Raw genomic sequence first — 27,759 nt, 5'->3', positions numbered from 1 at the left:
TAAAGCTGCTGCCCAAAACACTTGGATATGGACTCAACGTTCAGCTCTCCTGTGGCTATCCTTAAGCGTTGGATTTCCGTTGTTAATGCACTAGTACATAATTGAGTTTATGTAACACCTGAAAAGTGTTACCTAAAGTGGTAAAATTGTTATTATAGACAATAGATAACACTTTAGCAGGTGATACATCCGCTCGTGTTCCCTAAGGTCTTATGTAACACTTTGGGTAACGTATGGTAAAACTTTTAAAAGTGCTACTATAAACCCTCTTAAGTAACACTTTTTAATACCATTAGTATCATTTTTAAAGTGTTACTTATTATTTCTTATGTAACATTTTTGAATTTAAACTTAAAAAAAAGAACCTATTTACTTGTCTTTAGTAACATTTTCCAATCATATAGTAACACTTTATTCGACATTATGTATCACTTTTGTGAGCTAATGTAACACCTTGTTGATTATAAGGTAACAATTTTTAATCATCTTTTCGCATATACTAACACTTTATTCGACATCATGTATCACTTTTTGCAAACTAATTAATGTAACACCTAGTTAATTAATTGGTAATTTTTTTTCTTTTAAAAATTATTATTTATTATTATTATTATTATTATTATTATTATTATTATACCTACTATTATTATTGCTATTATTGTTATTATTTCTTATTCTAATTATAAAATAACAGTTTATTATTTTTTTAACTATAGAACAATAATATGAACAACACCAATCACAAATGTGAAATTGATATATGATAGACAATAGTTTAAATTGAACAATTTCATCGTTATGTACAAAAACATCCACAAACTCAAAATCAAAGAAAAGACACTTATAATCCTACCAACACAGAAAATGAGCAAAACAGTCACCTCAGGCCAACAATGACCAGAACTGAAACAGAGAAGCAATAACAGAAATTGCTCTTCAAGCCAACGCCATACAATGCTTCCCACCAGATTGAAACAACACCCATGAACCTCCGTCTGTAAACTCAACAAGTGCAACTTAAACCAACAATCAAAACACAACATACCCTAGTCTTCACAACAGGGAGCACCAAAATCAACAAGTTTGGCAGAAAATGAGAAACCAACAGTAGACACGAGTCACCAAACAACAACAACCAACCAAACAACATAGATGAACCACTAGCCAACTCCACCAATATTACCAATGTAACAACCACAACAGTCCAATGTCTGAATTCGAGTAGTATAGAACAACAACTGCAACAAGAAAACTTCTCGATCCCTAAAAAACGAATGTGGTACGATGTTTAGAGTCATCTTCAGACATGTCATTTTCTTCACTATCAGACAGCTCAGATTTAATATCCTCGGATCAATCTTGCGATTTTGTTCTACTTCCCTTTCTCATCTAAAGGACCTATCATCGGTCCTTGGACTAGTCTTTTCCTTATTTTTTAGATGCATCACCTGCCTTCTTTCGACTCTGTATCCATGACAACTAAAGAAGAGGAGACGGGTTGAAATAGTGTCAATACTGCTAATATTAATCTTATCCTTCTGAAGTCTCTTTCATCATAGTGGGACTTCTCCCTCCCATCGCAGAAACCTAAAAACAATTATGTTTAAAATTATTAAATTTTTTACATGAATTGTTAACTAATTATAATTCAAAATTGTCATTACATAAAGGAACCATGAACCTTCTTATAGCCAGACCTCAAGTTTACACTCCTTGTCCTCATCTCATTGTTATCCCCTTCATTTGAGTGATTTTTTTCACCCTCTACACCAGATATTTATTCGTTACTATCTTTAGTCGCCTTCTGCCATTGCATCTTACTCCTCTTCGTTTATTTTGAGCTATTCACCATTTCACTTACTTGGTAAACCATTATCTTCTATCCTCTTTTGCCGTAATCTTTCATAATCTGACATGTTGTCCTCGACTCCTACAAAAATAATTAAACATGTCAAACAAAAGATATTCCTATAAAACAAAAAAATAAGTAGAAACAACCAGAAAAGATTATGGTATAAAATATGAACAAAGTAGTAGCAACAACTGTAAAATACTGGAGTGGATATTCTTTCTTTTTTGTGTCTTTAAATGTTATGGAACTGTGTGTGCTGTAGTGGATATTCTGCTCCTGCTGCTAGCTAGGTTTGGAAGCAGCTATGTAAGACAAAGGAGTGATTCAACTGATATAAGAAAGAAATAAAGTGTTCTACTGGTGTCTATAATGATAAAAGGAAATTATGTATTCTGTGTAGTAGTATCGTGTACAACTGGTGTCTACGATAATCAAAGAAATCCTCTACTCTATATAAATGATATGGAACCAGCAGCACATAAAATATGTAGGTTGGTTCATGCTAGTCTTCTATCTGTTTAGTTAAAAGAAAAGGCATCAACTTTCGCAACCAGCTTTTCAAGGAACACAATTAAATTTTCACACTAACTAAAGACACATACGGTGTTCTTAGTTCCGTTTAGAGAAAATGCGTTATTCAGCAAAAAAAATTGTGAGCTGAACAAACTGAAGTCAACAATCATTACAGATGCAGATGTTTTAGAGGAAGATCTCATCCCACCACTAGTACCACAAGTGTGGTGGTTGACACAGACATAGGTTCCTGTAATAGGGATATTTACCATTGTCTTTGCCTCAAACCCACCATGATTATTGTATTAGATAACACAGATTATACAGGCACCGAACGTACTAGGGGACCTCTATTATTGCTTGGTTAGATCAAATAAATCTACCAACAGTAAGTTAGTAAGAAAAAGTATGCATATTGCATCTAAGAAAATTAAATCCATGTGAATATACACTCACTAGTAAAAATTGCTTTTTAAGAAAGCCCAACTTTATAAAATTATCTAATATGCAATAATCTTCATATATAAAAATAAATTTGAACATGCAAATAGACTTTTCAGATTAGTACTGAGCAGAAAAGAAAACCATGAGCAGAGAGAAGGAACATCATACATCAACCTGCTCCAAGAAATAGCAGTTGCAAACATAACACACAGACTCACAATCAGCAAATAGATCAAACCAAAACACATGGACTCACATTCAGCAAACAGGGAAAGTGAAACCACAAACTACACTCCCCCTTCTCGAATTATACCAGAAAATGTAGTTTTGAACAAGACCCCACAAAATCCTTCTCAAATATCCAATTCAAGGTGAAGAAATTCTAAATACCGAATCCAACAATCAAAACAAAAACTAAACACTATAATCTACATTGTAACAATTCGTAGAAATCTTTAAAATCAAGGATTAAATAATCCCAAAAATTACGAACACCCACCACCAATCAGAAAATACCTCAAAATGGAAGCCCGAGAATTCAATAAAACTCAATCAACACCATGATGGAGACGACAATTAAGACCAGGAAATTGGAACCGCGAATCGATGAAAACCTGAAATTGGAAGCGCGCGTTCGATGAAATTTCTCCCTTCCGATTAACGCAGACTTGAGTATCTGATTTCTCTTTTTATCGCACCTTTGATTTGTTCACCCCCTTCCGATTAACAAAACCAAAACTAATTACAATTGTGAAGAAATAAATCTAAACTAACAGCTTAAGTTAGTGAAATAAGAATTACGAGAGAATTGAACTTACATAATTTAGGGTTTGAAAAATAGAAAATCAAAGCCCTTATATTTTGGAAGAGTATGAGAGACATTGATGCAAATTTATTAGATTTAGTGAATCTCAATATAATTTCACTATGAATTGATAGTCGATGACTGTTGTTAATTGTGGAAGATGGAGTACGGAAGAGGGAAGAAACAAAGAGATGAGAACTGGAGGACAGAGATGTTTATTATATTTCGAGATGTTTTAAGGCAATTTGTCTATTTTTTCTTCTTTTTTTATACGGGAAGCTAAAACTAATATAGGTGGGCCTAGCCCAAGCTTGCCTAGTTTCTTGCTCTACGCAAAACTCAACAAGTTAAAAAAAAAAGTTGGTCAATAAATGTTAGTTAATGAATTTGATACTCCGTTTGAAATTTTTAAAGTGTTACAAATTAGTCTTACATAATACTAAAGTGTTACAAAGTAGTGTTACTATCTATTAAAGTGTTACAAATTGGTGTTACCTAATATTAAGTGTTACAAATAAGTGTTACCTAATATTAAAGTGTTACCAAAGTGTTACCAAAGAATTAAATAATTTTACAACTTTAAAAGTGTTACCATTTGGTGTTACCTAAGGTCACTTTTGTACTAGTGATGCTTCATTTAGAGCTGCCAAAGATATAGAAAACTCAATGAGATTTGATACTATATATGTATACTACAAAAAAGAGGTAACTTCTAAATGATTTAAGTATCAATGAATTAATCGTTTATCATGCTAACTTAATTAACCAGAATGTGAGCATGTTACTCGAACACCACGCTGTGATTCAATCTCTTACCTTTCTTATCTTTCTTTTTCTTTTTGAACAGGGGGGATTGGGAGGATTGGTTTATTTGGTTAATATAGAGCTATGATAATTGAAATAGTTTTCTAGACTTCTAGAGCAAAGACGACAAACCTTTAGAAAACTCAAAGGAGAAATTAATACCAGCCACATGCACAACAATTCTTACTGCTTGTTTGTTTATAGAATAGAAATCATACCGTCACGAAGCTGAGCTTGTTGCTCCATCGCTTGTAGACGGAGCATCAGCTCGCTGTTTTGGCTGGAAAGTCCAACATAATCTCTCTATTCACAAAAGAAAATTTCATATGCAACAAAGTGCACACTTCAAAACTAGTGATCATGCTACCCGCAATAATGTAAGTTGTGTAGACAGAGTGGTAGCTTGATTTTGTAAAGTCTGAACTTTGTGTTCCAATTCTGATATATATATCATCTTTCGCTCCTTTGACCGAGCAGCTGGCTGGTGATTTGCCAAAATCATGATAAGGCACAGATAAAACACAAAATTGAATAAGCAATGATCTCAAATCATCACCAACCAGAAACAAAAATGGGGATACCCACAATGATGTTGCGAAACAACTATTAACCACAATTCTAAACGAGCGCCCCACCAAAGCGGCAGCCGTACCCGGTGGTTTACCAAGGAGGATAAGTAAACTGATTAGACTCCTTTTTTATTGCAAGAGATATAAATTACGAAACTATTATCAGATTTATCACACCAAGAATCATAGAAAACCGATAATAAAAAATCGAGCAATTAGAAAAATTACATGAGTTCTAACGATAGCTTGCAAATCAAGCTAATTATTCATCACACTACTTTTATCTTATATGATGGAGAATTTGGATTAAACTATTATTGTTAATGTAAAATACGTTTTTATTTATAATATGCAATAAAAATAGTGAAGACTATTTTTAGGACCGATATAAGACTACTGTTTACACGCAAATAATCAAGACTACTTGCAAATCGGAGACCTCATTCTTTCTTCTTTTGTTGTTGCTTTTTCTTATACCATGGCTAATTTTATACACACAAATAATCAAGACTATTGTTTACACGCAAATAATCAAGACTACGTCCTCATTTAACAATTATAATTCCGTAGTCTGAGTTTCTGATACCATGCCTGTAAGTCCTCATTTGATGAGGATGTTTGCTATGACAACAGTTGCAGCTATGATTTCCAATAAACAATCCAGGTGCATAAATTTTCAATTGAGAAAATCATGCAGCTCTTCTAGATTACTCTCTAACAATTATTACTTCGTTTTACATAAACCCAAATCAACTCCTACTAAATGAAATAGTAAACTAAATTATTTCTGTGTTACTCACACTCTTCATTTTTTATAAACAAAATATGCTAATTGCCAAGATTACGTATTGTAGGCGATACGAATCCAGCAGCAATCCCACCACCACCAAGAAGCAACATCGACAAAATCGATGACAACAAACCTAAAAGCCCAACAAAAAAAATCAAATTGATAAATGTAGTATTGCAAAACCCAAATCATGATTGGTTTTTTTTTTTAAAAAAGATAGAGAGTAACCATTGTAGCGATAATAGAGGCGAGTGCCGTCGGATAAAATTGTGTTGGGAACAATCTTGCCAGGTAAAATTAAATTCGTAAAAACAAATTGGTAAAATTAAATCACATGAAACTCATGGTGATTTTTGCTGCTGTTATTTTTGTTGTTGTTGTCGGAAACTCGCCATCCCCGCCCTCCCTCCGCCGGTCCCTGCACCACCTCCACCGTAGAACACATCTCCGGAAAAATGAAACGTCATCTTTTTCTTCTTTTTCTCACCTTCCGATTGTTTAATTTGAAGCCAATGCATTAGAAAACGGACAAAAGCAAAACTTATAAGGACCCCAAATCAGATTTCTAAAAGCAATTAGGAATCCAAATCATATTTCTAAAACCTATTAGGAATCCAAATCATATTTCTAATTTAAAAGCAAAACCACTAATACAATATTTAGTTTTTAAATATCCACACGCATCGCGTAAATATCCAGCGATCATAAAGATCATGAAGCTCTATTGATACAGAACCATAATAATCAATACATAAATAATTGTTTCAATATAGTACCTTGTATTATAAAGGTAAAATCCTCCAATGACTTCAATCTCGCAACAACCTCTAACTCTCCTATCCACCATATCTACATTCAAATGAAGAAATTAACCTCAAATCAAATTCAAAATTAAAAAGTCTAGGAGAGATAAACAAACAATTCCATAAAATAACAAAAATAAATCAAAACAAAAATAAAAACGTGTTTGCATTATTCTTCTGCATGTAGCACACTATGATTCAAAGCTATTGAACATTAATTACTTGATTGACGAAGTTGAGTACTATTTCTGAACAAATTGGAACAAAAATGGAAAATGTTTAGAGAAATTAACACGAAAACTGTAAAAATCAGATGAAATTAAGAAGAAATATTACAAATACATACTGCAATTGATTTTTCAGTAACTCAATTATAGTTATGCGTTAGAAGGCCCATTGTACCACGAATTGGTAAAAACATCTAATTGCGAGAAAAGAAATATATAAACATACCTTCAATTTCTATGAGCCTTCAAACAATGGAAAACATGACAATCTTCAAGAATTTCATGCATAATCTCCGAAAGAATTTCGGCGATGAATTTCCCAAAACCAAAAACATTTGTTTTCTCAAATAAAAAATAATAATTTCAAAAGTTTCCAGATCGAAGAATTGATTAATTAAACTCTATCGTAAATTTGGGGTTGCAGATTGAAGCAACCCGTTACTGGATTATCAGCGAAAGTCTTAACCCGGTTACCAGCGAAATCAATTTGTCGATTCAAATGCGTTTCGAAAACCTGGAATTCCGAAATCTGCAACCCCAAATTCATCAACTCCTACGTTTCTCGCAATTTTTGTACAAAATAATCTCTGAGTCAATGGTGAGGAACACCGAGAAGTAATGAAACGCATTTGATTAAAAAAGTAAAAACTAAAAGGAATTGATTGTGGGAGAGATCGAAGATGAGAGATTGAGTAAAGGGAGGAGAGAATGAAGATGAGGGAGGAGAGAGAGAGTAGGCGAGATTGAAGAAGCTAGGAACTCTAACCCTAGAAACGAAAGTGAGGGGATCAGCAAGCAGTCAAGCACCTGTAAACATCGAAAGGAGGGGTATTTTGGTATTTTACATGGTGGACACGAAAAGTGATGTTACGAAAAAGCTCCTCCCCTTTTGGCTTATATAATAGAGATTTATTTATTATTGATTGAGGCTTAATTATGGCAAAATTTTAAGCCTTAATAGACTTATATGTAATTTTTTCCCAATGTAGATTAATTTTTTTGGATTTCGTATTAGGAACCCTATTTTTAGAACTAGTTTTAGGCCCGTGCAATGCACTGTTTATTGTACGTTTAAAAGTTCTTTGTAGATTTATACTTTTGTTTTACTTTAATTTCATGATTGGTTTAATATTTTCTTGTATAATATTGACCAAAAATATATCTATAGCAATGCTATTATATTCTAACACTTTAAAACATACAAACTTCAAATTACTATTGCAGCAATAGTGTGTTGCCAATTTTGCCCCCCTTATATCTCTTTACTACTCAATTACCCTTCTTTTCAGATCATGCCACGTACAATCTTCGTCCACCGTCCCTTCTCCCTCTTCACTGCTTCTCTTCCTCTTTTTTTTAGGGGTTTCCCTTTCCTCCTCACCCTCGTGGCCTCGTGCCCTTTTTCAGATCATGCCCTGTTTCTTTTTCTTTATTCTTCGTGTCCATTGTGTCCATGGTTACGTAGTTGCCTTCTTTTCGCCCGATCTTGAAGCTGATCCCTCCATTCGCCATTTTCTTCGATCTGGTGGTTTTCACCATTTTTTTCTTCGATCTCTCTTCTCTGACATTCTTCCATTATGTTTTTTATTTTTTAATGGCAGCCAACAACAAGATGCTTGTGATTCAAAAGATGGTGCTGGGATTCTTGACTTGGTTTTTCCCAAGGTCATTTCTCTCTCTTTTAATTTATTTTTGTTTCTTGAACTTAATTAAATTTTGTGTAAGAAATATTTGGTAATTAGGGTTTTATTGGTAATTACATTTATGTTGGTAATTAGGTTGACTTATATTTCTTTCCCTTGAAAAATAATACAGCATCAGGAAAAGAAATGTGTAATCACATAGTAAGCAATGTATACAAGTATACGATACATGAGTTTAATGGTTACTTAATAATTGAGAAACTAGATAGATGATCATACTTGTACAGATTCAGTGATTCGAGTGTAACAACACATGAAACTGGGTGCCCAGAATAGGTAAATCCATGATTAATGGAACCTGAAAGTGAAACAAGACATAGTAATACAATAGTGTCTTATGTAGAATTGCAGTAAAATTATACTGTAATAGAACCATACCGAGTTTGTTTCTTTCAGAATATATAGCTTGTATGTTTACAGGAACTAAAATGACATGAACATGAAATGAAAAAAAGTTGTGTTGATTGTTTTATTAATTTAACTTTGGGTATCGGTTGCTATATACACTAGTTGTCCTGACATGATTGGAATTGTTATATCTTCATGTCTAGAAGAATCGAGATCAAGTTGTATTATGGTTTATTAACTTTGGATATTTGCGTTTCAGTTTTTGGGTGAGATGTTGTGAGGTGAAATTCTTCCTCTGATTCGTTCATTTATGTTTGTTTTCCATTCGGTTGCTTGCCATTGACATTGTTGTCATTATATTATGAGATTTACATGCCATTAACATTGTTATCACTATGTTAGGAGATTTACATGCCATTAACTAACATTGTTGTCACTATTTTATATCTGCAGTATCTATTCGATACAACAAAGGAAGTCAGTGTACTTTCTTGTGGGAATAAAATGCATTTGGAATGTGCTAAACAGATAGAGGATCATTATCAGTAAGAAATCAAGGACCTTAACCATTACATTTAAGTTTCTTGTAGTTGGTTAATCTTTTTAGTTACAGTGATGAATCACTTTATTTATCTGGCAGCTGTGTTGCTGGTATGCATGTCCTATTTACTTGAAGTCTATGTATGATGTTTTATACTTTGTGTTAGCACTTTCCTGAATCTCACTACTTTAGAACTCCACTGGTTCATATCTGTACTATTTCAAACCTGTTTTTGGAACATTTTGCTTACTAATTCGAGATTAAATAGACGTGTAATCATGGAAAATGCCATTTTTTATGTACTAATTAGTTACACACGTACACTATTATAAAGCTGGTGCATCAAATAAGCCTTGTAAAATATGGGTGCACCTCTTGCACGATGAAATAAGACTGATTTTTCATGAGTTATTATGAGTGACCACCTTTATATAGGTTGGTGACATCGTGACACTGAACGTATTATAAGCCCATAAGGGGTGACCTTAAGTGTAGTCGATTTGAGTTGATTTTGCAAATGATGTCTTATCGTATGCACCCGTCTTATGTAAAATATGATAACCACTAGTGGAATTGGATATTGACATATGATACCAGTTGTTGCAATTGATGTTAAATATTTTTTTTTGGGATCATGTTTGTCTTGCTCAGTTCCAATTTCTTGATTATTTTTGGAGCCCTTTCCTCCTTAATCTAACATCTTAATTCGTATTACTTTGATAGGGGTTTTAAATAGGGGTAATTAGCATGGTCGGGGTTTGGGTTAATTCTACTTCACAGGCATCACAACTAAACATTCTAGACTGATGTATTTACAACTTCTCTTGTAGGATATAAGGTGCACTGCTAGAATTCACGGAATTAACTTGTTGTATTAAAAGAGACCATTTGATGATTTTAACAAAGAATATTATGTTTTTACATCAATTGTCAAAAAGAGAATCACTGTCGGCCATTTGTTCTTTTGATTAGAAGAACTCAAAATTGCTGAATTTTGCTCACTATAGGGTAGGGGTGGACCAGGACTGGCTGCAGATGTTGGTTAGTTTAGTTTATTTCTCAACTGTTTCAGCTTTTAGAGGTCTACCTTTATCTTTTTTCATATGTAGGCTTAAACATGTGAATAATATCCTAATGGACTTGCTATGTTGATAGATGCTCAGAAGCAGGTAAGAAGCCCAACTACCCGTGGGGATGCAACATTTTATCTTCCAATTGTCCTCCCAAAATCTATGAATGCTTCTTCGTCATGGCAGGAGCTCTTGGTGGTTCTCATACTGGTTAGGTAAATCAAAATGGTTTGTAGAATCAGTCACTTATTGGCAATGACCCTTTAACGCAACATTCCATATGCCAATTGGCCTCCCAAAAGCTATGATTGCTTCTTCTGTCATGACAGGAGCTCTTGGTGGTTCTCAGACTGGTCAGGTAAATCAAAACAGTTTGCAAACTTGGTCAATTATTGGTAATGACCCTTTAACGCATCATCTAGCCAACATGTCTAGGAGTCAACTGAATCAAGTTATACATGAAATGAAGGTAAATACTGCAAAAGAGATGTTCACAGGAATTATTTTACATGTGAATGTATTTCCTGTCAATCTGGTTCCATATGCTTTCTATGCAAAACAAGGACCTTATGTCAACTTTTTCTTGTGAGCCCACAGCTTTTAAAAGCTCTCTTCCGGGTTCTCTTCAACTCCGAGCTGCTTCCATTTATTTGTAAAATTACTTAAGTTTGTCCTTAATTTCTCTTTGGGTGTAGCAACAAATTTAACCTCCAGGCTTCAGTTTATGGTAGTGACCTTACGTGAATAGAAGCAGGGAAATTGGAGGGGGGGGGGGGGGGGGGGGGATGATATCCTTTGTATATATAGAAGCAGAAATATCATTGTTGATCAAGCTTTTGATGGTTAATTTACTATGATTATGATATAGTTTGGTCGCAAAAGCAGAAATATCATTGTTGATCAAGGTTGAATATGTCTATGATTGGGAATTTGTGATCGTCTTGGCTCTCAGCTCTACCAGTGTTACCCATAGAGCGGTGTTGTGGGGACCTATTATGCAAGTTGGCATGTTCTGTGGTTCATGCAGTAGATAATGTGATATGCTTTTGGTTTTTGGTATACGGTATTTTACAGTTGTTCATACCATTATAAGTTCTTATGTTAATATTAATTTTTTATATTTTATATATGATATATGATATATGTTAATAGTAGTACCTAGGAATCATCTGGAAAAATTGATTTACTTTTTTATTTTATTTTTGTGATCAATCTGATCATATGTTAATCTCACGTACTTAAAATCTTCTTATTCTGTTTGTATTCTATATGAAGTTGGTGTTTTCGAAAGACTAAAAGTTCGTATTTTCTTTTGTGAGGTGTGATTTAAGGATGCAACGACATCTTTCCGACTCTTACTGCATACCGTGCTCCAGTTTTTCAAATACGCTTGTCTGCGTAATCATCTTCTTGTCGTCTTAGCTATCATGAATCTGCAGCTTCAGTAGACCTTCATACTTTAGTGTAATCACTTATGACCAAGCTCTGATGGTGCAGACCCAAGTGATGCAGACAAAGTGGTGCAGACCCAAGTGATGCAGACCCACGTGATGCAAATCCAAAGTGGTGCAGACCCAAGTGATGCAGATCCAAAGTGGTGCAGACCCAAGTGATGCAAACCTTCGTGAAAATTCATGTGGTGTAGACCCAAGTGATGCAAATAAAGTGGTGAGGACACAAGGTGGTGCAGATCCAAAGTGATTTGTTAGTCTTCCTTTATTATGGACCTGAGTGAGATATTCATCTAGTTTTTCATGCAAGCATGGCATCTTTTGTTTTCTCCTTTGTCATCCTCTTTAGAATTAAATATTTTTATTGATTAAATATGACGATTTTGAATTATTGAAAGTAATGTTAGTTTATTTTCTTAAATTTTAGGTGGTAAACTGAGTTTTAGGGAGCTAATTGATGATGATGATGATATTTTTGGGTCGGAAAAGGTACATCTACTTGTTTGTGATACTAAACTATATTGATTTTTGGAGAATTTTTTAATAGAATCCAATTGGTGTTAGGGTGACTGAATTTACATGTATTGCAACAATTATGTTCCCTAATTTTGTTTTAATAGGATATGATTAGGTTTTGATTGAATATGCTGTGTTGTGGATGTTGGTGTCTATTGCTACTGTTTTGTATTGGTAATTATGTTGTTGTTTTATTGCTCTAGTTTCTGTTTTATTCTACTAAAATTTGTTAGTTAGTGATGAAGTTCATTTTGGCGGTGGGTTAATCAATTCCTTTTGCCGCTACAAATTTTCTACTTGATTAATTAATGTCTGCATGTGAATGAAGTTAAAGTGGTTCACTTTTTTTATTTTTGGAGCTTCTGGTAATTAATTAATTGAGGCAGTGTGCATCTGCCAAAGTATTTTTTGCGTTGTTGCAAATTATTTGACGTGGCCTCTACAGGCTCTGATGGGGTAGACCCAAGTGATGCAGACAAAGTGGTTCAGACCCACCAAGTGATGCAGATCCAAAGCGGTGCATACCCAAGTGATGTTGATCCAAATTGGTTAAACCGAATACATAAGCTGGATTATGAATCCCCATAATCTATTATCCGGTTATGACTCGCTCATATGATTGACCGTGCCCCAACAGGATAATCTATTATACCTTGAGAGATCTATTTGAGTTAAAGACAATAATAAGTGAATAACAATTCAAAGAATGGTGAGGTTAAGGTATGTTTTTCTTCTTATCGAGGATCGTAGTTTCTAGGATTCTTTACTCAAAAATATAATTAGGGATTTATGAATTTACTTAAATTTGACAGGAAGCAGATGAAGCTGATGATAATACCTATTATCTAAATTTCTGTAAGGTTTGGAGTTTGTCTGATTTGCTTAATTGGTATAGAATTCATAGGTTTATTGTTTTGTTTTGTAGGTTTCTATGTGTTTTCTCAACTGGGATGTTGATTAGGTTCATATTTCTGGTTCATTATGATTTTAGCCTTTTTACACTTATCCCAGATTTCAATTTCTGGGTCATGGTCGAGATTTTCTTTTGCAATGTTAGACTTGTATGGTTGTTTAGAGTTGTGGATTTTCGATGTACTGGTAACATCTTGGTATGAATTTCAAGTGAAATTTTTACATTTTCTTAAAGCATATTGTTTAGAATCTAATACGAAGAAAGATTGTAACCTGAAATCGTTCTATAATTTCGTCCTCTAACTTATGGGGAAGGGGGGAGGGGCTCCTTTCGTTCTATGATTGTAACATGAAATCGTAATTTAAAATTATGGATGCCGTATGATATTTAGAAATTTGTACTATTGGGGGTGGTTTTGAACCCATAGTTAGAGACTCTGGCTAGGGTTTGAAATTTGAAATAGATTATGCTTAGAAGAGTAACAACTTACAAAGGAGACTTAATTACGTGATTGATTCTTGTAGCTAGTAGCCTGCTTGTTTTGTATGACGGTCAAAGGATTTATGTAGAATTAGCTTGCTTTCTTCCAATGATTGTACCCTGAAATCTTAATATTTATAGCTGTGGATGTATGCTATTTAGAAATTGGTGTTAATGGGGTTGGTGTTGACCCATAGTTAGAAGTAGGGTTTGAAACTTGAACTAGGGTATAATTGCTTCCCTGGTTGATTCTTGTGGACAACAACTTGCTTGTTCTCATGCAGTTTTTATGATGCTCGAAAGATTCAGCTACACAATAGCTAGGTGCTGTCGTTTAAAATTAGCTGGACAAAATATGAAGTAAATATAGCTAGGAACCATCTTGAGTTTAATTTAATGTTGAGGGACTTATGGCAACCTGGCAGGGGTCATCTATTTATCATCCTTCCTTGTGCGATATTTGCAAGTGCGTGAGTTCATTCTATGTATTTATGTGCATGTGTGTTATTTCTTCTGTTCAATATTCATACTTGCGTATTATAGTTTGATGTTAGCATAGCCATGTTAAAAGTACTTCCAGATGTTGCTTTAGGAGGTCTTTATTCCCAATATCATTTCTGGACTGATATATTCCTTTTGTAACACATGATTCATGTTAAAGGTTAACTCTCTTGCATGATTTATGCCTTTTTGTGTAAAAGAGTTGTAATCTACTATCCATGCCCCCACCACATTACGAAAATGGTCTGTTACATAAAACCTATGAGATGAAGGTTTTTTGTGCATTTTGGGTGTTTAGCTTCCATCACTTGAGCATTTGGCATGAACTGATTTTTTTTGACATTGTTTTCATTTCAAGAAAATCTCATAGTGTTTGTTGAGGTGATAGGTGGGATAATGTGCTTGTTTTCCTGGATAAACTAAATGTTCCAAGGCATTAGAGGAATCAGAAAGCGTAAAGCTGGCTAAATTTCCTGGTTCTTTTATCTTTCCTTATTATCAGAGGATGGGTGAAACTTAGCGTAAGAGACTCTTATTTCTTTTACCTATGTAGACAGTAGTTTCATTGGGTGTAGGATCTTTTGATATATGATTGTCTTGGGGCACTCTGTATATACAAGGGCATAGACACACATACACAGAAACTAGAATTGTTCAAAATAATAAGACGTCGTAATAAACGAAATAATAAATAATAAATAAAATTGAGTTAACTAAGTGAACTGAAATATAAACTACGGAGTAATATAAATTGAACTGAAATGAACTAAATGGAACTAGATGTATATAATAAAATATTCAATACACTCCTTCCGTATTTTTAAAAAAGATACACTTTCCTTAAACGATTGTATTTTAAAAAGATATACACTTTCCTTTTTTGACATGTTTTGGTCTCCACTTCCAATTATATTAAAATTTCTCTCTTTCTCGTGGTCCGTACACATACTCATATCATCTTTTACATTAATAAATAATCCACTCACTATCTCACTCTCATCTTATTTTAATAAATTCAATTCACTCTCCTAAAATTACGTGCCGATCAAAGTGTATCTCTTTTTAAAATACGGAGGGAGTAATATTAATAATCAATAAATAATACTCCATCCGCTCTTGTGTATTAGTACCCTTTCAATATTGGGATGTTTTTTTATTAGTTCCTTTTAGAATCTCTACTTATTTGTTCAACAATTATTCCCCTTTTACCCTTATCCTTCATCTGTTCATTTTTACTCGCAACGTTTGTCAATTTCACGCATGCCAATGCACAAATTTGAGATTTTTTAATATCTTTAATTCCCTTTAAGCAAAAATTATAAAAAGTTAATATTTTGAAAATACACATTAAGACGAATCTAACAAGATCCCACATGACTATGTTTTTCTCTTACTTATAAATCACCAACAATCATCAACGTATACTATGTGATAGTGTAGAAATCACAAATGTTGCGAGTATTAAAAATCAGAGGAAGTATTACAATTGTAATTCTTTTTTCGTCCCAACTAAATATGCAAGTGGTCCCTTTATTTCCTAATTTAACACCACTAAACACTCCAACTACCCATATTTTCTTATTTTTTTTCTTTCTCCTAGCCACATGGGTGAGATTATTTAGAGATTCACATGCAAGGTGTCCTTTTAGAGGATTGTTCAATATTCCATAAGGAACTAATAATCAAGAACGGAAAGAGTATAATATATAACAAATAACAAATGAAAAATAACAAATACAAGTAATAAATGATAAATAATACTTCATCATTTCCATAATGAAGTTCCAAGTTAGATTTTTGACATTATTCACAATTGAAAAAAATCTTTTAAGTTATTTCCATATTTTCTTAATTTTTTCTTTCTCCTAGCCACATGGGTGAGATTATTTACAGATTCACATGCAAGGTGTTCTTGTTTGATTTATCTCAATGATTAATTTAATAATATCAACACTTTATAATGTTTACTAATGTATAAATAGAGATAATTTTTTTATAAATTATGCGTTGAAAAATGTGAAATAAAAAACTAGAACATAAGTTTGAATCGGAGGGATCGGATTTCTAATAATATAATAAATTATAAATAAAATAATAATAATAATAATAATAATAATAATAATAATAATAATGTCAGCCGATTATTGTACTTCTCTCTTCGGACTTGTCCCGCATATATGCTCGAGTCTACTCCTCTTACATTAACCATGCCGACCTTAAGGAAGGTTCTTCAGGAGATTATTATGGAAGGGGCTGCTGCCTTTGGTGATTAATTGGCAGTGGCTTTGTGCCACTCCGCCTTTTCGGTTTGGTGGCTTCGGGGTCTATACCGCGCAAGATGTTTCTAAATATGCGTTTGTATGTTACCTCACGTCTGCAGTCTCTTTATCTCTAGAACAGATTGTTTGGCCAATGTGGTGCCTTGGATTTGGGTCTCTCATTTTATTTAGCTTTGAATAACTTTCGAGATTTGTGCCACTTCGATCATCTTGTTCTTTGCCGTGTTGTACCAGCCCCCCGTTTATGAAAAAATTGGCTACAGTATAATTTGATATGGTAGAGAAGAAGATGGTGAGCCAGTACAACCCAAGTGCTAGAGAAAAGGCAATACTCATTAGAAATCGAACGACACACTCTTTGGACTGTAGGGTTATGAATAATATAAACAATACAATTCATGCGGAAAAATCATAAAGCCAGGAATCCAAATTAATTGCCACATAGTCAATTAGCATAATTAGTATACATACAATGTGATGCGTGTCTTCCGTAGCTGCTCCCGAACAGAACAAGAACAAGTTTAGGACTCCAAATGTCGCCCCTCCGTAGATAGTCCACAGTACATTCGGATCCGCCTCAGATTCAATTAACTAGAATATTATCTAAGGTTTTATGTGCACCCGGAAAACTTATTATAATGTTAGGCAAATATTAAATTCTCTCTTGAACTTAATGTATGTGAATACTTATTGAATTGCATTATAAATTGTGATTATGAACCACATAGTTATAGGGTGGAAAACGGAGTTATAATTCTACTAGGATTGGAATAACAAAATCCATTAGGATTCTAGTTAAATAATATCATTAGAATTTTACGTTTAATCAAATACCTAAGTATTTCAGATTTAACTAAAGTATCCAATTTGAGTAGAATTAGGAAAACGCGATTACTTGACAACGAAGTAATCCTAATTGGCCAACGTAATGGCTGTGTAGCACGAACAGCCCGCAGCCACGTGCAGCCCGCAGCGCACAGGCCCACGAGTGGCGCTGCTGCATGCTCGTTGGCCCAAAGGCGATGGCAGCATGCACGCGGCCCACTTGGGCGCAGCTACTGCTCGGCCTGCTTTTCTTGCTGCTTTGGCGCGCGGACTTCCTGGGCGCTGGGCCTGGCGCCTGCGCTAGGCCTTGTGTCTCGCAAGCTCGTTCGTCAATCGTTCGCACGACGCGCTTCCGATTTGTTTTCCGATTCCGAAATTCGTTTCCGATTCGAATAAATATTTAATATTTCCGATTCCGGAATTTATTTCCGATTCGAACAAATATTTAATATTTCCGATTCCGGATTTTATTTCTGATTCCGACAATATTTCCGATTCCGGTAATATTTCCGTTTCTGTCAATATTTCCGATTCCGGCAATATTTCTATTTCCGATAATATTTTCTGATACGTACCATGTTTCCGTTTCCGGCAACATCTACGACTTGGATAATATTTATATTTTCGTCATGATCCATATTTCCGTATCCGGCAATATCATCATTTCCGGAGCATTCTATATGTTGCCTTTTGACGATTTCAGCTCCCATTGGAACCGAGATCCGTCGTTTCCGAATGTTCATAAATAGAGTATTTATTTCACTTAAATACTTGATCCATTCACGTACTATTTGTGTGACCCTACGGGTTCAGCCAAGAGTAAGTTGAGGATTAATATTATTAATTCCACTTGAACGGAAGCGGCCTCTAGCTAGGCATACAGCTCACTTGATCTCACTGAATTATTAACTCGTTTAATTAATTAATACTGAACCGCATTTATTAGAATTAGCATTGAATGCATACTTGGATCAAGGGCATTATTTCCTTCAGTCTCCCACTTTTCCTTAGGGACAAGTGTGCATTGCCTAATTCCTTTGTCGGTTGATGCTTGCTCATGAACATAAGGTAAGAGTAGTCATCCTTATTATGTCCAGAGGTATTTCTCGGTTTCAGAGTTCAACTTATCAAATAAGCAAATAATCATAGCCTATGATTCACCTGAGCACGACCATGCATTTTTCAGTTTCTAGCTCTCCGAGTGGCCTTGTACAACTTTCAGCATCTCATCCCGATTTATGGGAGGACAATCCCAATCTTGTGATCTTGATGTTAGACTTTGTTTGATAGGTGATTACCTGAGCGTTGCTGTTTTAGTATCCTTTTACGGTGCGACGCTTGACAACGTCAAAGTAACCAGTTCTCACACAAGTAATCTCAAATCACTCAGGTATTAGGATTATTGTCTAATAATGTAATGAAATTTACTTATGACAGATTTTTATCTCTTACAGTAAAGTTTCATAGGTCTGTCCGATATTAATCTTCTCAAAGTAAGTATCTATGCAAATGATTGGGACATTGCCATGTCCACATAGTTCAAGAAACAGAACTACTAGTCATCTTGCATTCTAGTCGTCTAGCGTTTTCTATGTGTCCACCTTTATCGAAAACTTCCGACCAGGGACCACTTTCAACTTTTCACATTCAAGTTCACTTGATAGACATTTCTTGGTCACAGGACTGGTCCTGACAATCTATCTTGAATACATCGTCAAATTGAAAGGAATCATCATTTAATATACCACAAAATTAAATGAAAAAATGAATTTTATTCATTTATATGAATGGTTAACCAAAATGTTTTACAAAGGATTAAACTCTAAAACTTTAAAACATTTATTAAGGACATAAAAGCCATTCTTCAACATGCTTGATTTCCATAGCTGTAGTGTGCGAGTTGTTCTTCGCTTGCGGCAGAGGTTTAGTCAATGGATCTGAGATATTGTCGTCAGTTCCAATCTTGCTTATCTCGACTTCTTTTCTTTCAACGAACTCTCGTAGAAGGTGAAATCTATGAAGTACATGCTTGACTCTCTGGTAGTGTCTAGGCTCCTTTGCCTGTGCAATAGCTCCGTTATTGTCACAATATAGAGCTATTGGTCCTTTAATGGAGGGGACTTCACCAAGTTCACTTATGAACTTCCTTAGCCAAATAGCTTCCTTTGCTGCTTCATGTGCAGTAATGTACTCCGCTTCAGTTGTAGACTCCGCAATGGTGCTCTGCTTAGCACTTTTCCAGCTTACTGCACTTCCGTTGATGCAGAAGACAAACCCAGACTGTGATCTGAAATCATCCTTGTCGGTTTGGAAACTTGCGTCCGCATAGCCTTTAACAATTAATTCATCATCTCCACCATAGACCAGGAAGTCATCTTTGTGCTTTTCAGGTACTTCAGAATATTCTTGGCAGCAGTCCAATGTGCCTCTCCTGGGTCTGACTGGTATCTGCTCGTAGCACTGAGTACATACGCAACATACGGGCGTGTACATATCATAGCATACATTATTGAACCAATCGATGATGCATATGGAATCCCACTCATTCGTCTACGCTCATTTAGTGTTTTTGGGCACTGAGTCTTGCTTAGAGTCATTCCATGAGACATGGGTAGGTAGCCTCGCTTGGAGTCTGCCATATTGAACCTTTCAAGCACCTTATTGATATAAGTGCTTTGACTAAGTCCAATCATCCTTTTAGATATATCTCTGTAAATCTTGATGCCTAGTATGTATTGTGCTTCTCCTAGATCCTTCATCGAAAAACATTTCCCAAGCCAAATCTTGACAGAGTTCAACATAGGAATGTCATTTCTGACAAGTAATCATTTCCGATAAGTAATATGTCGTCGACATATAATACTAGAAAAGCAGTTTTGCTCCCACTGACCTTCTTGTATACACAAGATTCGTTTGCGTTCTTGACGAAGCCAAAGTCACTGACTACTTCATCAAAACGTATATTCCAGCTCCTTGATGATTGCTTCAATCCGTAAATGGATTTCTTAAGCTTGCATACCTTTTTAGCATTCTTTGGATCCTCAAAACCCTCAGGTTGTGTCATAAACACAGTTTTTGTTAAAATGCCGTTTAAAAAAGCGGTTTTGACATCCATCTGCCATATTTCGTAATTGTAATATGCAGTGATTGCGAACATTATCTGAATAGACTTTAGCATTGTAACTAGTGAAAAGGTTTCATCGTAATCCACACCGTGGACTTGCCTGTAACCTTTTGCAACCAATCTAGCTTTGAAAACTTCTAGTTTCCCATCCTTGTCCTTTATCAGTTTGAAAACCCATTTGCTTCCTATGGCTTGGTAGCCATCTGGAAAATCGACCAAATCCCAAACTTGGTTTTCAGACATGGAGTCTAATTCAGATTGCATGGCTTCTTACCATTGCTTGGAGCTAGGGCTCGTCATAACTCTTTTGTAAGTCGCGGGTTCATCGCTTTCCAGCAATAGAACTTCATGGCTCTCGTTCGTCAAAATACCTAAGTACCTTTCCGGTTGAGACCTATATCTCTGCGATCTATGCGAGGTTATATTTCAAGTTAGTTCTTGATTCTCACCAGATACTTCTAAAGATCTCTGAGTTTCAACCTGAATGTCATCTTGAGCATTCTCTAGAGTTTGTTGTTCGACTCAAATTTCTTCCATGTCTACTTTTCTCCCACTTGTCATTTTGGAAATGTGATCTGTTTCCAAAAAGATACAATCTCGAGCAACAAACACCTTGTTCTCAGATGTATTGTAGAAGTAATACCCCTTTGTTTCCTTTGGGTAGCCCACAAGGATATATTTCTCAGATTTTGGTCGAAGCTTGTCAGAAATTAATCGTTTGACGTATACTTGACAACCCTAAACTTAAGAAAAGACACATTTGGATGCTTTCAAAACCATAAATCATATGGAGTCTTTTCGACATCTTTAGACGGAGCTCTATTTAGTGTGAGTGCAGCTGTGGTTAGTGCATGTCCCCAAAATTCTATTGGAAGTTCGGCCTGACCCATCATTGATTGAACCATGTCTAGCAAGGTCCTGTTCCTCCATTCTGACACACCGTTCCATTGAGGTGTTCTGGGAGGAGTCAATTCTGACAAGATTCCACATTCTTTCAGATGGTCCTAAAATTCATAGCTCAGATATTCACCACCTCTATCAGACCACAGTGCCTTAATCTTCTTGCCTAACTGATTCTCTACTTCACTCTGAAATTCCTTGAATTTGTCAAAGGATCCAGACTTATGCTTAATTAGGTAGACATAACCATATCTACTGAAGTCATCAGTGAAAGTGATAAAGTAGCTGAAACCACCTCTAGCATTTGAACTCATTGGTCCACATACATCTGTATGGATTAACCCAATAGATCAGTTGCTCTTTCTCCAACTTCAGAGAAAGGTTGCTTTGTCATTTTGCCAAGTAAACATGATTCGCATTTACCATAATCTCTAAGTCACACGGTTCTAGAACTCCTTCCTTTTGAAGTCTTTCTATGCGCTTCATGTTAATATGGCCTAATCGACAATTCCACATATAAGTGAGATATGAATCATTATTTTTGGCCTTTTTGGTATTTATGTTATAAACTTGTTTGTCGTGATCTAGTAAATAAAGTCCATTGACTAATCTAGCAGATCCATAAAACATCTCTTTAAAATAAAACGAGCAACTATTGTCTTTTATTAAAAAGGTAAATCCCTTAGCATCTAAGCAAGAAACAGAAATGATGTTTTTAGTAAGACTTTGAACATGGAAACACTCTTCCAGTTCCAAAACTAGACCAGAGGGCAACGACAAATAATAAGTTCCTACAGCTAATGCAGCAATCATTGCAGCAATCCTTGCTCCATTTCCCACTCGTAGGTCGACTTCACCCTTGCTTAATCTACTACTTCTTCTTAGTCCTTGTGAATTGGAACATAAGTGTGAGCCACAACCAGTATCTAATACCCAAAAGTTGAATTTGCAAGTTTACAGTCTATAACGAAAATACCTGAAGATGGAACGACCGCTCCATTCTTCTGATCTTCCTTATGTTTGGGACTTTCTCTTTTGTATTGCCGATTCCATCACAATAAATACAGCTTGATGTGGACTTGTCCTGCTTTGTCTTCTTTTTGGGAACTGACTTAGCATTGCCCTTGGACTTTCCACCTTTCTTGAAGGGTCTCCATTTAGCCTTGAGTAAATCTTTGGCTTCATAGTCGAGTACTATTTCAGCATTTTTTACTAGCCGAATAATTAAACTCACCGATTGTCTCTTCTCTTGGTTCACTCATGTAGTATTGCCTGAAGCGTCTAAATCATTCATGAAGTGAATTGAGTAAGAAGGAGACAGCCATCCTTTCGCTTATTGGTGAACCTAGCAAACTCAAGTGATCAAACAATGACAACATGTAGTTCACATGATCCCTAAGTGGCTTACCAACTCTTTGTTTAGTGCGAAGGACTTGAGCATGTTTTTCCTAGACTTCTTGCCTGGAACATCTGTTATGGAGATCAACCTTCAGCCCTTTCATCGATTCAATCAACTCATGGACATTTAAGTCTCTTTCTTCCGTGCTTCCACGACAGATATCCCTTAGATGACCGAGAAGCATGTATGGTTCATAAGCTACAAACCTTCTATGCCAATCGTCGGGGATGTTGCTCAGCATGAGACTCATGACCTTCTTGAGATCCGCTTCCGAGGCGGCGTGTCTTTCAGGAGTCATGTCTCTTGCATAGTAACTTGGCATGGGGTAGAACAGTGCATACTCAATGCCATTGAGTTTCACTACTTCAACCAGCTTATCTTGCTATTCAAGAAAATTTGTTAGGTTCAACTTTATCATAAGTTCAGAACCCTTGATGATGTTTTGGTTATTGTTTGGCATAGTTAAAACTACAATTGAAAAGAATCAACAAATAAATAACCATTCCCAGTTTCTCTTAATAAACTTAAATTCTAGCATTCATGCATAATTCAATATTTATTAAGCATTTTATTCGAGTTATGTGTTCCGACAAGTGTGAATAAAATGAATCCAAGATCCTTAAATCACTGAAGAATTAATCACATTATGTATTTAGACTCAATTCTAAAATATTTTAGGTAAGCAAATCCTTTGCTAATAATCTATAAACTACTCTTGGTTGATAGGTACGTCTAAGAACTTATTAGGTAAACCTATCTCATTTTCCACGACATAAAAGGACTCCTTACTTATATCGTTGAGTTTCACCAAAACTAACATGTACTCACAATAATTTGTGTACCTCACCCCTATAGGATCAACAAGGAACACCTCGCTATGGCGGAAAAATATTACTTAGATTGATTTAAAGGTTATCTAGGTAAGTGTCATTTTGGGATGACACCTTTTAACTCAATTTTTAAAGTTTGGAACTTAAGGCTCTTACTATGTCTCTTAGATTTTAAGTGAACTAAAATCCTTAATCATGCAACATAATCAAGCCATAATCTCATGCATAATTAAGACATATTTAAAGCAATAAATAACTTAAAGCATGCATAAGATATAAATGTGATCTAATATGGCCCGACTTCATCTTGAAGCTTCAACTTTAAACTCCGTCTCGAAAATGGATTGGAAACTCCGTCTTGAATTTTACCATGGGAGGCGCCATTTTCTTCAAATAAGATATGCTACAATTGAAACTAATTACAACTATTTGATGGTACGCAGACCATATTTAAAATAAAAATTTTGGTGCATTACACCAATTTTACATTCAAATTAATGGTATGCATACCATATTTTCTATCCTATTTGGGCCATATTAGTCACTTTCCATAACCTGCAAAACAGTACATTTACAATATACCATTCACCCATTGATTTATCAATGAATGGCCTACATAGCAAGTTAGTAGAACAAATTATGCATCACATAAACATTTGCAGCAACTAATCAAAGGGTTCCAATAATCTACAAATTATTCAACCTTATTATTTCTAATCGAGTTGTTTTAACCTTAAAGGAATGTAGACCTAATCAAGAGTTTAATGACTAAAATGCTCCCACTAAAACCAAGGAATTTACATGCTTTATAAATTTTAAACATAAAATTGTATTTCCTAGTCCAACCGAAAACCTACAAATTCAATTAAAATTTAAAGCACATATAAAATAATATTTAAATCCCTTTATTTTGTTTTTAGTTGATTAAAATTAATTAATTTAAATTTTATCAAGGTTTTAATTTTAGTAAAATAATTAGTATAAAATAATTTATAATAATTAAATTAATAAAAATTAAATTCCGAGAAAAAAATTAAATTACGAAATTAAATTTAATTAAAATCGTTTTCAACCGAAACATAAACAAAACGGCCCAAACGTACCAAGGCAAGGCCATAGGCCGAAGCCCATGTCTCGCCCAAGCACCAACTCCGCAGCGCCATGGGCCGCGTGCACAAAGCAGCGTGTAATACCTCGTATTTTTCGTAATTAATAAATATATTTTATTATATTTATAAGGATTTTTATGAATTTATTTGCATCTAATGGGAATTAAATGTTTTTTATTTTTAATTAATTTAATTATTAATTATTTACGAAAACCGTATTTTTATTAAATAAATTCGTTTGAATTTATTTAATCGGGATTTGTTGGGTCGTATTTTGAAAACGAATTTAATTTAATCTAAGCCCAGTTAAATTTCATGATCAAACCCAACAAGGCTTGCAAGGAATTAATATTAATCAAACCCGTAAGCAAGCCCAACCTTAAACCCTAAAACCTAGCCCATGAAGGGATGAGAACCTATAAATACCCCTTCCCTTCATTAAATCCCCAACCTTAATTTTCTGAATTTTCTCTCTCTCTTCTCTCTTCCTTGCGGCACACTCTCTCTCCTCTCGTGCCCTACCTTCGGCAGCCTTGCTCGCTGCCCAACGAGTACAACATGTGCCTCGCCTGCCTTGCCGTGCCTCACGCACAAACCCCCTCGCCCTCGTAGCCTCGCGCCCTCGCAACATCGTGTCCCTGTCGCTGCAGCACGTGCACATCATTGTGTGTTGTTGTTGCGTTGTTGCTACTTGTGCCGAGTACCCGCGCCCAGCGACGCGCCCCTCTCGCCCAGCCGCAGCGCACCGAGTGCTGCTGCCTCGTGCTGCTGTTGTTTCTTCGTGTGCTGCTGCTTCAACGTCGTTGCCCCACACGCAACACATCAATTGTTGCGTGTGTGTGTTGTTGATCGTTTATAATCAAATTGTATACTTTCAAACTTTTCAAATTTCAGTTTTTAAATTGTTTTAATTATTTAATTGCGATTATTTAATTATTTGGATTATTTAAATTGATTAGAATGGCTATGAACACCGTGTTTTAATATTTAGTATTCGAATTGATGAGATTGGTTTTGATTCAAAAGAAATATAATTATCAGATTTAAAGGTTAATTCAAGTGTCAATTTTGAAGGTCAAAACATGATATTATTAGTGACCTATTAGTAGAATTTCAATTTCGATTGTTCAAGCGATTGATTCATATAATTTAATGAAGATTTAAATTATTGGATTCAACTTAAATTTTTAGATTTATCATTAAGCTTTAAAGTGTTGATTTTAAGGATTTTAAAGCCAAAAAGTCAATGTTTTTATGCTAGGACTTGAGTTGACTATTTGAGACTATTAAATTGACGAATAATGATTAATTTCTAATTAAACCAAGGGTTTTAGTTTCTTAAATAGTTGCTGGAAATTTAGTAAACATGATTAATAATTAAGTTTGTCCTTTGTGTTTATAGGAGTTGATTTCTAGTGGGTCGTGATTCGGACAGTGGCCCCCGTACTTAGGTATTCCAGGCACGTACAAGACTAGGGTGACCACCTATCCCTTGAGGACTTGATGAAGTATATTGAATGCGAATCATGTGAACTTATGTGTTGAGAATTCATGTTTGATGTGTAGACAAGCACGTGAGAATTGTTATCGAATCTATGTGAACGAGCATGTTATGAATTGATTTATGCTTTATAGATTCTATTGATATATCATGTTATGGACTTTGATAATCGTTGAATTATGTCAAGCATGTTGTTCAAATTTGGTATGCATGTATGATTGTTGCGCATGCAAGTTATTACGATTATGCTATAGTACGGGATGTCTAGCATACAATGAGCCTATTGAATATTGCCTCAATGCATCGTTTATTATATTGCCTTAGTGCATCGTTTATTCCACCGCAAGTGTAGAATACATTTAAGAAGTTTATGTGAATTGAACTAAGGACTATTCGTGCTAAGGGAACACTCCACTTGTTAACAGGCAATGTCGGGTTATCTCAAACAGTGTTTTTGAGAAGGAACAATTGGAGTAAATTCACTTGAGTCCTATGTTTGAGCACAAGTCTTAAAGGATTAAAATGAAGTATCGTTCTTGGATTATGTGTTGGTGTAATCGTTAAATTCTTTGTGAGTTGTGTCTTTGGGTTGAGCCTTGAACATAACATACTAATTAACGTAAAGTGCAACCCGAATGAGCTTCAAAACTCTTGGAACGTATATACCTCGAGTATGAACAATGGGGGGAGTAGTGTCAGAGAAACTCGTACTCCTTAGATGGTACAAGACGTTGTTTCATTCTTCTGGTTATTCGCTTATTAAACGTGCAGGAATTCCGTCGGTAAGGTATAGAAAGCCCGACTCTTTATTTGGTGTTTGGTGGGCTCCCAACACCCTCAGTTTCCCTCAGTGGTGGTTCCCACAGTCGTTCTTTATTATTTTACCCGTTCGAAGCTAAATCTTATTAACCAACGAGTTAAGAGTCGAGTCAAGTCAAGTCTTGAGTTGGTCTTCATGATTAATTGATTTATTGAATGGCTTTTGCATGTGGATTGTCTTTATTGTTGAGTGAAGCATGTTAGACTAGGAGTTATTCTAGCTTGTTCGCACTCAGCTTTTGCTGACTTCGTGCTTCATGTCTTTTGGTCATGGCCTTCGCCTTAATGACCCTATGATGATCCATCATTGCACTTGCATTGTTGGGGAGTAGTTTTCAATAAGCAGGTTGGTAGAGATAACTTGCAGGAGAAGTTATCATGGGAATAGTGATGAGTGACTACTTCTTCTTTCGCATTTATAAACTGTATTTAATTTTATAGTCATGACTATCGTTACTACTATTACTATTTTTGAAACGATTTATTACTTTGGTATGGGTCTTTATGGTTCCAAGTTGTTTAATTATCATTAACTATTTAGTACGTTTTGAAAGTTAGTTATTTCCGCTGCGTAATTCTGGTAAATAGCCTTAGCCGTTATCACGGTGGCGGTAACATCTTGGTAATTCCTTTGTTTTAAGTT

General features: G+C 35.1%; 1 protein-coding gene and 1 long non-coding RNA gene across 29 annotated transcripts; one reads left to right on the top strand and one right to left on the bottom strand.

Moving 5' to 3' along the window:
• Nucleotides 1–726: 726 nt before the first annotated feature.
• LOC110777682 (uncharacterized) lies at nt 727–3,855 on the bottom strand. 3 transcript variants are annotated; one of them, XR_002530543.2, is made up of 4 exons: nt 3,628–3,855; nt 3,326–3,525; nt 1,682–1,930; nt 727–1,587 (listed from the first exon to the last, which is right to left on the bottom strand). It is a non-coding gene; the product is annotated as an uncharacterized lncRNA (long non-coding RNA). The 3 variants fall into 3 exon arrangements; XR_002530542.2 differs by having other exon boundaries at nt 1,698–1,930; XR_002530541.2 differs by having other exon boundaries at nt 727–1,930.
• Nucleotides 3,856–8,108: 4,253 nt separating this feature from the next.
• On the top strand, nt 8,109–13,512 carry LOC110777681 (uncharacterized). Of its 26 annotated transcripts, none has more exons than XR_008927626.1 (9): nt 8,158–8,472; nt 9,312–9,403; nt 10,555–10,684; nt 10,799–10,827; nt 11,801–11,867; nt 11,967–12,137; nt 12,348–12,409; nt 12,882–13,156; nt 13,249–13,512. XR_008927626.1 is itself a non-coding variant. In XM_056836611.1 (3 exons), the coding sequence occupies exons 1-3, from the start codon at nt 8,218–8,220 to the stop codon at nt 10,682–10,684; spliced, it is 477 nt and encodes a 158-aa protein (XP_056692589.1). In that variant the 5' UTR covers nt 8,153–8,217; the 3' UTR covers nt 10,685–12,341. The 26 variants fall into 26 exon arrangements, 1 of the variants encoding a protein (XP_056692589.1); XR_008927625.1 differs by having other exon boundaries at nt 11,789–11,867; XR_008927618.1 differs by adding an exon at nt 10,407–10,440 and having other exon boundaries at nt 8,149–8,472; nt 10,799–12,137.
• The last annotated feature ends 14,247 nt before the right edge of the window (nt 13,513–27,759 follow it).

Source organism: Spinacia oleracea, chromosome 2, assembly GCF_020520425.1.
Source record: "Spinacia oleracea cultivar Varoflay chromosome 2, BTI_SOV_V1, whole genome shotgun sequence".
NCBI lineage: Eukaryota > Viridiplantae > Streptophyta > Magnoliopsida > Caryophyllales > Amaranthaceae > Spinacia > Spinacia oleracea.
This window is presented reverse-complemented; position numbering and strand designations above follow the sequence as displayed.

What these genes read in the sequence shown, in the direction of transcription:
- LOC110777681 (XM_056836611.1), top strand. Translation starts at nt 8,218, where the DNA reads ATGCCCTGTTTCTTTTTCTTTATTCTTCGTGTCCATTGTGTCCATGGT. An exon ending in TTGACTTGGTTTTTCCCAAG is followed by an intron (nt 8,473 to 9,311) that starts GTCATTTCTCTC and finishes TTATATCTGCAG; the next exon opens with TATCTATTCGATACAACAAA. An exon ending in CAGATAGAGGATCATTATCA is followed by an intron (nt 9,404 to 10,554) that starts GTAAGAAATCAA and finishes CTATGTTGATAG; the next exon opens with ATGCTCAGAAGCAGGTAAGA.